The following is an 11495-nucleotide window of genomic DNA, read 5'->3' on the forward strand; positions in this document are numbered from 1 at the left end:
AAACGTCAGCCTTTCTGCTCCTATGATGCTGCTTGGCCTGCTGTGTTCATCCAGCTCTGCACCTTGTTGTCTCGGATTCTCCAGCATCTGCAGTTCCTACTATCTCTGGTCAGAGTTTGCACAGCTTTGCCCAGCAACAGGCAGCTTCTCATTTCCATGGGGGCAGGTTAGGACTCGCAGACCAAGCTGCAAAGTTACCAGACCTGAGGCTGACTCAACAGACTTTCTGTCTCTGAGACTACAGACAGGGAGAGGCAGACAGATCTGAGAAAGACAGTAAGGACTGTAGCCAGTGTGGTCAGCAGAGAGGAGAAAGTGTTCTATCTGTGGGCCGCCAGGCAGAATGTAGGAGAGAACATGGTCTGTAGTTGAAGAGACACACACTGTGACAATCTAAAGACTCTGGAAAATTTGACCTGGCAAGGCCAGAGATCGAATAGATGGAGAGGCCTGAGTGATGACAGGCGGTTCAAAAATTCTCTGGAAACTCAGAAGTGGCTTTTGATGGTCACTCAAAGATATGATTCATTAAAATGGAAAGAAGTGAGCCCACTGGAAGATGATAGTGTCATTGTACTGCTTCCTGTAAAAACTGTGATTCTACAGATAGCAGGATATAAAATGTAACAGCACTGTGGAGTGTTCAGTCATGGTATAAGTTAAAGGCAGTTATCCTTTCTGTACTTTAGTGTATCAGATGCCCATTAGGTTGTAGTTAGTCAATATTCCAGTTCGTTAATCTATGTGCATAAAAATCTGAAAATTGAAAATCCTTCCTGCGCTCTCTTTAAGTGGGTTATTGGGCATGCAAATAACTTTTAAATGAAGTGTGTCAATAGAACATAACAATTGCTCAGTTAAAACCACAGAAAAAACTGTTATTGCTGTATTGGGAGGTGGATATGCAGACATTTTCTACTATTGAAACATTACGACGGTGACCACTATTCAAAATTATATAATTGGCTGTAACAAGCATTGGAACATCTGCTGGTTGTGAAAGGTTCTACAAAAATGCCTTTCTTCTTTCTCTTTTCTGAGGACATTGGTGAGGTAAGGTTGTGGAATATCTTGGAGACCTCTGAAAATTAAATCAGAATGCTTCCAATAAACACACTCAATATCCAACACACAGCTCCAGTCAAACAGTTCAGCACAAAGCACTGAGTAAACAGCTTTCTCAGCTGGATCTTCTCACACAGCACAAGGGACATTTCCACCCCTGACTGCCCGCAGGATAGTCAGACTGCCTGAAGACTGGAGTGGATATTATGGGATACAATTTGTATAAAAGCTGCTCCTTCACTCACCATCTCCTCACTTGGTTTTCAGTCCCTATAGGAAATGCACCAGCTCTGGAAGAGGAAGACGAGAGAATTGGCAGAGTGGGTGGGCTCTCTGATTCACGTCACTCACAGTCAATCCAAATATCTCTGGAATAATATGAGTTTCCTTCAGTCTGAGTTTCGTGAAGTCAGGGAAACTGACTGGTGAAATAGAGATCAAGTTTTCCCCAATGCTATGACTGATAGTTGAATTTAGGATGTGCACCTTGAGTGAATGCAATATATTTAATCTCCCAGGATAAACTAGAACTCTTCAATCAGCTACAGTGAAGCAATATTTTCTTTAGCTTCTAGAATTTCCTGACCAGTGCATTTTCCTGAACTCATTTTGGAAAGCAAGGGGAGTCATATCATTATCTTCATTGAATTAACATTTTACCTTAGTATTTTTTAATTTAAACATATTCTCACTATCACAATTCCAGCTAATAAACAATGGATCGCTCATTTTACACTCTGACCACCTATTCCGTTGCGGCCACGGTGCTTGGAAAGATTGTGGTGTGGGCAGAAGAAACAGTCACATTGTCTGCTCTTGGTCATTATCAGGTGTCCCTGATGGAAACAGAGATGTGTGACATTCAAATGAGGAAAAAGATGACATTGGCCTCTGAACCCTTCCCACAAAGGGGAATAGAAAACTGGCACTCATTGTGGAACATTCTCTAACTGAGGAGTCAGCCCCTTCAGCAAAGGAGGAGAGGGGGGTTGGAGGAAATCATGTTTCCTTTTCCTGTTTTCCAAAAGGAATACACAGTACTATGCCACAGAATACAGAGAGGATAGACCACAAATAGATCCAAACCATCTCCGAAGGATCAACCACATAACTGTGGGAATACATCCAGTTGCCTTACAGTATTGCTCAGAAAAAGTTGGGCAGTGAAACCATCATGGGGAAATCAGTGGATTCAATGGAGCTTTGATCAGATCTGAAACTGGTCAATAGTGTGAAGCTTTCCATCAGAAGCAACCTGTTTTGAAGGTTTGACTGTAGATGATCGGTCAGGGTGAGGTTGGGAAGGAGTGTGAGTGGGTTTCAAGTGTGGTGAGGGCTTCAATCATTCATCAAGCCTCATGAACCACTGACTCATTCCTACAGTGACAGCCTGTTCAAGTGTGAGGAAAGCTCCACAGCTTTGTGCAGTCCGCTAATACACATGTTCATTTGCTGTACAACCGTTAACACAAAGACAACTTCATGGAAGAGAAACTCTTCAAGTGTGAGGTATGTGACCGAACTTTTGCAAAGTATCATCACTCATGAATCACCAATGCATTCACATTGTGGAGAAACCGTTCATGTGTGAGGTATGTAAAAAGGACTTTTCACAGTTATCAGGCCTGGTAAATCACCAGCACACTCATACAGGAAAGAAATATTCACAAGCAAGGTGTGCAACAGATCATTCTCCCAGTCTTTGACCCTTCTCATGCACCAATGCGTTCACACCGGGGAGAAACCATTCACCTGTGAGGTCAGTTTCAAATCATTGTCCCTGGTTCAGCTGGAATGGACACCTTATGGGATTGTCTTCAATTAGTTCTGCTGATGGACCATTCTGCTTTCATTCACTCAAGAAAGTTTTATTGTTTAGACACGGTTCTAACAATGTGTTAGGAATAAAACAAGGAATCACCCATTCTGCACAGGAAAGTTCAGTCTTATTTTTAGTTAGTTTTGAACTTGTTTTCCAAATCCATCCATGGATTAAAACTGTTGTCAGGGCTACATGAATAACTCCCCAGATTCTGGGCTTGTTGTATAACCCTCCCCTCTCACTCTGACCCCTGTTTACTGGAACACAGCCACATTGCAAAGTGAATGAAGAAACTGTAGACACCTCCTCTTTTCCCCAGACTGTCCACATTTTAGATTTTGGTCTTAGTCTGGATACAAAATGACGCAGAACAAGTGTGTAGTGTAATTAGGCTTCTGTATGGAGAATGTATTCACAAAGCTACATTTATGGAGCTGCTCTCCAAAATAAACTCTCAAAACTGGAAATTGGCATTCCCATGTGGTAGGGGTCCATCCGAGTCCCAGAGAAATGCATGGGGAGTGAATCCCGGACAGAGACTGGTGCAGGGGAGGCAGTCCTGCAACTTATCTTAGAACAGCCGAGTGCCAGTACGGAGCGGACTGGAGGCTTGTAGCACAGCAGGGATGGTTGTTGGACCGGTTTGTGCTGTGGGCGGTTAGAACACATGCAGAGGCCCTGCACTGAGCTGCTGCCATGTAATGTCTATTTGAAAATTTTTACCTGACTGTAAGGTCAATGCTTTAACTATGTCTTATTTCTAAATTAGTTTTCAAAACTCTGTAAAGTAATGCAACTACTTTTTATTCCTGAGAATATTTATTTCAGAATCCCCTTCCCCTCCCCCATTTCTGAAGAATGGTCCAGACCCGAAAACGTCAGCTTTCCTGCTCCTCTGATGCTACTTGGCCTGCTGTGTTCATCCAGCTCTACACCTTGTTATCTCTACTTTTTATTCCTCTTTTGTATCCAAGATTTGTACCTAGGTATTTGTACCTAAGATGGCGCCATAAAAAGCAGACATTGTAAAAGCTTATCAAAGCACTCCTATACTTCCTCAATGGAGTACGCATGACAATAAAAGTAGGTTCCATATTCTATCCTCGGGTGGTCAAACTGTGGAATGAGACCTTTTCACGACCTCAGTGATTGACCAGACCATTTCCCCCTAATAATCATGCTGACCCTCCCAAGTTCCTCAAGGTTTATCAGGATGTCAGAAAACAATGGCATATATCTTTTTATTCAATCTCCTCTGATCTGTGTTTGTTGCCAGGCTGCTGTACTCACCTTTGCCCCTGCCCAGCTTGGGGCTTTCTCTCTCATTAATCAGTTTGTGTAGATTCATCACAGTTCACCTTTTGCTTATAAGAAAATAACTTCAGCAACTCTTATCCAAGGCTCTCTTAGAGGCAAATAGTCTCGGTTCTCATCTTATCAAGACCAGTAGGAAAATAACAAGATCCTTCAGATGTTTGAAGCAGAAAATCACATCTTTTTGATCCTTGTCAACGAAATAGTGATCAAAAGGCTGTCCATTGTAGGTTTTTTTCATTCATCGTTGCCTTTCTCTCTTTAACCACTGTTTTGTCCATTCTCCATACATGGGATTGTCAAGAACTCTGTACAATTGAGTTTTTAAGTATAAAAGTCACTCCAAAACACCAACAAAAATTTAGCATATAAATGACTAAAATCAAGGATTATTGGGACTAAAATCTAAGATTAAGCCAAAGTACATAGAGAAGGACTTGGTGGATGATGAGTCTGGGGAAGGGTGTGTAGATAGTTTGTGTCATGTTGAGATCAAAAGGGAGGAGGTATTGGGGGTCTTGAAAAACATTACGGTAGACAAGTCCCCTGGGCCTGATGGGATATACCCCAGAATACTGAGACAGGCAAGGGAGGAAATTGCTGGGGTCTTGAGGGAAATATTTGTATCCTCATTAGCTACTGGAGAGGTCCCAGAGGATTGGAGAATAGCCTTTGTTTAAGAAGGGTGGCAAGGATAATCCAGCTAATTACAGGCCAGTGAGGTTATGTCAGTGGTAGGGAAATTATTGGAGAGGATTCTTCAAGACAGGATTTACTCCCACCTGGAAATCACTGGGCGTATCAGCGAGAGGCAACATGGTTTTGTGAAGGGGAGGTCGTGTCTCACTAACTTGGTTGAGTTTTTTGAGGAAGTGACGAAGATGATCGATGAGGGTAGGGCAGTGGATGTTGTCCACATGGACTTCAGTAAGGCCTTTGACAAGCTGATACAGAAGGTAAAGTTGCACGGGGTCAGAGTTGAGCTTGCAAGATGGATAAAAAATTGGCTCAGTCATAGAAGACAGAGGGTAGCAGTGGATGGGTGTGTTTCTGAATGGACAGCTGTGACTAGTGGCATTCCTCAGGGATCAGTGTTGGCACCTTTGCTATTTGTAATATATATAAATGATTCGGACGAAAATGTAACTGGTCTGTTTAGTAAGTTTGCCAATGACACAAAGTTTGGTGGAATTGCGGATAGCCATGAGGGCCGTCAGAGGATACAGCTGGATATAGATCAGTTGGTTGACTTAGTCAGAAAGATGGCAGATGGAGTTTAATCTAAAAAAATGTGAGGTAATGCATTTTGGACAGTCTAATCCAGATGGAAAATATACAGTAAATGGCAGAACTCTTAAGAGTACTGATAGTGGCTGGGAAAATGTCAGTTTATATGCAGAAAATAGGGAGGTGAGTGGGGTAGGGAGTAAATGATAAGATAGAGCCCAAAGAGACAGAAAGACAGTTGGACAGGCAAAGGAGTTGCTAACAATCAGGCTGGAAGGGTGAATAGTTTTTAGTGGGGACTGTCAGTGACTAACAACAGGGGGTGTGTAATGGCAGGCTATGTGGTAACAAGGCCTGGTATGTGGGGTAGGGGGCTGGGACATGGGAGAATTTAGGCCCTAAAATTATTGAATGCAGTATTGAGTCCGGAGGGCTGTAGGGTTCCCAAGCGGAAAATGAGGTGTTGTTCCTCCAGCTTGTGTTGGGCTTTGCTGGAATCTGGGTGTACAGGTACATACGTCACTGAAAGTGGCAACGCAGGTGGAGAAGGTCATCAACAAGGCATATGGCATAAAAAACACTTCACCTGCACTTCCCAGAATCTAGTCTACTGCATTTGCTGCTCACAATGTGGTCTCCTCTACACTGGGGAAACGAAGCATAGACTTGGCGACCACATCTACGTTCTGCTCACAAAAAAGACCCTGGACTACCTGTTCGCTGCCATTTTAATGCACCACCCTGCTCCCTGGCCAACATCTCTGTCTCTGGTTTGGTGCAGTGTTCCAGCAAAGCCCAACGCAAGCTGGAGGAACAACACCTCATTTTCCGCTTGGGGACCCTACAGCCCTCTGGACTCAATACTGCATTCAATAATTTTAGGGCCTAAATTCTCCCATGTCCCAGCTCCCTACCCCACATATCAGGCCTTGTTACCACATAGCCTGCCATTACACACCCACTGTTGTTAGTCACTAACAGTCCCCACTAAAAACTATTCACCCTTCCAGCCTGATTGTTAGCAACTCCTTTGTCTGTCCAATTGTCTTTCTGTCTCTTTGGGCTCTATCCTATCATTTACTCCCTACCCCACTCACCTCCCTATTTTCTGCACATAAACTGACATTTTCCCAGCCACTATCAGTTCTGAGGAAGGGTCACCGGATCTGAAACGTTAACTCTGTTTTTTCCTTCACAGATGCTGCTAGACCTGCTGAGTTTATCCAGCAACTTTGTTTTTGTTCCTGATTTACAGCATCCGCAGTTCTTTCGATTTTTATAAGGCATATGGCATGCTTGCCTTCCTCAGCCAGGGCACTGAGTTTAAAAATTGGCAGGTAATGTTGCAGCTTTATAGAACCTTAGTTAGGCCGCATTTGGAATATTGTGTTCAATTCTGGTCACCACACTACCAGAAAGATGCAGTGGCTTTGGAGAGGGTACAGAAAATATTTCCCAGGATGTTACCTGGTATGGAGGGTATTAGCTATGAGGAGAGGCTGGAGAAACTTGGGCTGTTCTCACCGGAACAATGGAGGTTGAAGGGCGACATGATAGAGGTCTACAAGATTATGAAGGGCATGGACAGAGTGGACAGTCAGAAGCTTTTTCTCAGGGTGGAAGAGTCAGTTACTAGGGGGCATAGGTTTAAGGTGCGAGGGGCAAGGTTTAAAGGTGATGTACGAAGCAAGTTTTTTACACAGAGGGTGGTGGGTGCCTGGAACTCGCTGCTGGGGGAGGTAGTGGAAACAGATACTATAGTGACTTTTAAAGGGCATCTTGACAAATACATGAATAGGATGGGAATAGAGGGATCTGGGGTTTTAGTTGTGACGGGCAGCATGTCGGTGCAGGCTTGCGGGCCAAAGGACCTGTTCCTGTGCTTTGATTTTCGTTGTTCTTTGTTCTCTGTACTTTTTTAATTCACTCATAGAACATGGCCATTGATGACTGGGCCAATATTTATTGTCCATCCCAGTTGCACTTGAGAAATGGTGGTATGTTACCCTTTTGAACTGTTGCGGTCCATGTACTGTAAGTAGAACCATATTGTTGTTGGGGAGGGTATTCCAGGATTTTGACCCAGTGACACCGAAGGAATGGCAATATACTTCCAATTCAGGATGGTAAGTGGCTTGGAGGGGATGGAGCAGGTAGTGGCATTCCAATGTATCTGCTGCTCTTGACCTTCCAGATAAAGGGGTGGGTTTGGAAGGTGCTGTCTAAAGAGCCTTGATGAGTTTCTGCAGTGCATCTTGTAGATAGCACACACTGCAACTACTGAGCGTTGGTGGTCAAGAGATTGGATATTTGTGGATTTAAATTATATCTTGTCTTACAAATTATCCAGTATATATTTACACACTGCATTGATCATGAAGCCAAATCAGATTACAATCCTAAAATAAAAATGCTTCAATTGATCACAAACATTTTTAAAAACTTGTTGCTTCTGTAAAATTACTTGACAAATCGGTAACAACCATAAGTACCTCATTTGTAACTGAGAATTTACATTGATTTGTATTCATTTTATCAGCATTATCTGGTTTAAACTGAACATATCAGGAATTTTAAATGGAAGTTACATAAAGTATAAATTCTATTTTCACTATCTTTAAGAATAGTTAAGCTGGTACCAACCACAGAAATGACCACAGCCCCAGACGTGGTTTGATGATTTCCAGAACATGCTGTGCTGTTGCTTCTTATTGAATCTGGAAGATCTCAAACTCTGTGAGCATCAACGTTTTTCAAAGAGAGAGCAGCTCCCAACAGCATGAGTGGAATGTACATCTGTTTTCCTTGATTTACTTCACTTCCAAATGATATCTATGCAATAGCCTGAGCAAATTCTTTGTCGCAAACAGAACGGCTTCAGAAAGATGGCTTGTGGTGAGACTCTACCATAACTTTCTCTCTCCGAAACACACACTGGTGAAAGGAAAAGACGATAATCAGACCCACTTTCTTGATCTGTGTAGTGTTTTCCAGTTTGTGTTAACTCTCTGGATACAAACACAACGGGTTGCCCTCACTGCCTGGAGGTTGCTCCAAGTCCTGTGTCACTGACATCACACTGCAGGGTGGCTCCATTGTTGACATCATAATCCCTCAGCACTGGTGATGTCATCACTAGGTGTTTGATGGGAGTGAAAGCTGCTTCTTGTTCCGTGTCCCAGTCCCACTGAACACCCTGCACCATGAGACTGTGTACACTGTTACACACATCCTGACTACAAATTGTGCAAGAATTGGTCAGGTAGTTGTTGTGTGGGTTTCAGGACATCCATCAACTATGTGGAGGCTTTATTACTGAACATTCACTGACAGGATTTCTCTCCTGTGAGAATGTGTTGATGGAAAACGGATATGCTGACTGTGCAAAAACCTTGGTACAAACATGGCACATAAAGCATTTCTCCCCTGTGTGAATCCTGTCTTGAACTAGGTGACCAAATAAATTACAAAACGTTCAACACTAACCTCACAGTTGAAGGATTACTCCCCTGTGTGGATCCTCTGATGGAGCAGGAGGTTCCAGGATCTCTGGAATGATTTGTTGCAAATTTGGCACATGAACAGTTTCTGCCCTGTATGAATGCGTTGGTGTCTGCGAAGGTTTGATGACTCAGAGAATGATTTGTCGCACACTTCACATGTAAATGGTTTCTCCCCTGAATGAATGCGTTGGTGCTTGTGGAGGGAATTTAACACTGAGAATGATTTGTCACACATCTCACATGTGAATGGTTTCTCCCCTGTGTGAATCCTCTGATGGAGCAGGAGACTTGATGAGTCACAGAATGATTTCTCACAAGCTTCACACTTAAACAGTTTCTCTCCAGTGTGGATATGGTGGTGTCTGTGAAGGTGTGATAAATCTGAGAATGATTTGTCACAGAATCCACAAGTGAACGGTTTCTCCCCTGTATGGATGCGTTGGTGTCTGCGAAGTGTTGATGACACGGAGAATGATTTATCACACACTTCACATGTGAATGGTTTTTCCCCTGTGTGAATCCTCTGATGGAGCAGGAGTCTTGATGAATTTGAGAATGATTTGTCACACACCTCACAAGTGAATGCTTTCTCCCCAGTGTGAATGAGTCTGTGCATGCTGAGGGTCGATGACTGTGTGAACGATTTGTCACATGTCTCACATCTGAATGGTTTCTCCCCAGTGTGAATGCGTTTGTGTGTGTTGAGATTCGATGACAGTGAGAATGATTTGTCACACACCTCACATGTAAATGGTTTCTCCCCTGTATGAATACGGTGATGTATGCGAAGGGTCGATGACTGCGAGAATGACTTGTTGCATAACTTGCATGTGAATGGTTTCTCGCCTGTGTGAATCCTCTGATGGAGCAAGAGACTTGATGAATCAGAGAATGACTTGTCACACACTTCACACTTGAACAGTTTCTCCCCAGTGTGGATGCGTCGGTGCGTGTGGAGATGTGATGAGTACGAGAATGATTTGTCACACACCTCACACATGAACGGTCTTTCTCCTGTGTGAGTACGTTGGTGTTTACGGAGATCCGATGATGACGAGAATGATTTGTCACACACCTCACACGTGAATGGCTTCTCCCCTGTGTGAATGCGTAGGTGTATCCGGAGGGTCGATGACTCTGAGAAAGACTTGTTGCACACTTTGCATGTGAAAGGTTTTTCCCCAGTGTGGATACGTCGGTGATTCACCAGGCCCGATACCTGTGCAAATGCCTTGTCACATATGTCACACTTAAATGGCCTCTCCCCAGTGTGAATGCGTCGGTGATTCACAAGGGTTGATGACTTGGCAAAAGCTCGATCGCACATCTCACACTTGAATGGTTTATCTTCCATGAAGCTGTTGTTCTGTCATTAGTGTATAACAGATGCACTTGTGGAGCCCTCTTCATACACTTCACACTCAAACAGCCTCTCAACTTAAAAAATGCATCAGTGGTTCATGAGGCTTGACAAATGATTGAAACTGTCACCATGCTTGGAGCCACTCACACTTCTTCCCAGCCCCACTCTGACTGATCACCCACAGCCGATCCTTCAGAAAGGTTGGTTCTGATGGAAGGCTCCACGCCACTGATCAGTTTCAGATCTGATGATGTCTCAAAGGTTCCCTAACATAAATGGTTTCCAGATGATGGTTTCACTGTCCAGCCTTCTCTGTGTTGAGCAATGCTATGAGGGTACTGGATATCTTCGCCCAGTTGTGCAGTTGTTCCTTGGGGAATGGTCAGGATCTATCTGTGGTGTCTATCCTCTCTGTATTCTCTGGTGTAGTACCATGAAATCCTTCTGTAAAATAGGAAAAGGAAACATGATTTCCTCCATCTCCCTCTCCTCCTTTGCTGAATGGCCTGACTCCTCAGTTAGAGACTGTTCCACAGTGACTGCAAGTCTGCTGTTCCCTTTCTTTCCCTCGCTTGACTGTCACATACCGTCTGTTCCAGCAGGAACACTGTATAGTGGCCAGGAGAAGACAATTTTTTTGCAGCCCACATCCCATCTTCCCAGGTACTGTGATGGCAAAGTGTAAAATGAGCCTTCAATTCACTATAAGTTTGAATTATGCTGGTGATGACCAGTTTTGTCCATGTTTACATACTGTTAACCAGTGAAAAATATATAGTAGAAATGTTGATTGAATCACAATTTGGAATTGTCACCCTTTGTTTTCCAACATTATGTGAAGAAATCTCATTTGGCAGGAAGTGCTCAAAGCTGAGGAAAATGTTGCTTCAGTGTAGCTGATTGAAAGGACTTATCCTTGAAAATTTGATACACTGCAGTCAGTCAGACTCTACAACCTTAATTCAGCCACAGCACTGGACAAAACTATCAGGTCCAAGCCTAATCTTATGGAAAGACTGGGGCCCTCAGGTAAAATCTTTAAGCTCTTGTAGCTAAAGGGATCAGGGTGGAGGGGTTAGGGTAGTGAGCTTGATGATCAGTCGTGATCGTCATGAATGTCGAAGCAGGCTCCAGGAATCTAATGGCCTATTCCGGCTTCTACCTTCTGTTTAAAGAAGTCATTAAAAGACACTTCAATAAA

The 11495-nt window shown here is 43.4% G+C and overlaps 1 protein-coding gene across 6 annotated transcripts in view; it reads right to left on the bottom strand.

Moving 5' to 3' along the window:
• The window catches only part of LOC109920601 (zinc finger protein 271-like), a 73345-nt gene extending 62606 nt beyond the window's left edge, over positions 1 to 10739 (bottom strand). The window contains exons 1-2 of one of the 6 annotated variants that reach the window (XR_007265579.1): positions 8072 to 10733; positions 4178 to 4509 (exon numbers count right to left, since the gene is read on the bottom strand). Coding sequence is in view for 3 of the 6 variants with exons in the window: in XM_048616800.1 (XP_048472757.1) it covers positions 8930 to 10285 (1356 nt within the window). In the remaining 3 variants the exon portion in view is untranslated. Of the gene's footprint in view, positions 1 to 2912; positions 4510 to 7633 lie in introns of those variants that run through there. The other 5 variants (XR_007265578.1, XM_048616798.1, XM_048616799.1 and 2 more) reach the window with 5 other exon arrangements.
• Positions 10740 to 11495: the final 756 nt, after the last annotated feature.

The sequence above is a fragment of the Rhincodon typus genome, chromosome 35 (genome assembly GCF_021869965.1).
Source record: "Rhincodon typus isolate 14 chromosome 35, sRhiTyp1.1, whole genome shotgun sequence".
NCBI classification, from domain to species: Eukaryota; Metazoa; Chordata; class Chondrichthyes; order Orectolobiformes; family Rhincodontidae; genus Rhincodon; species Rhincodon typus.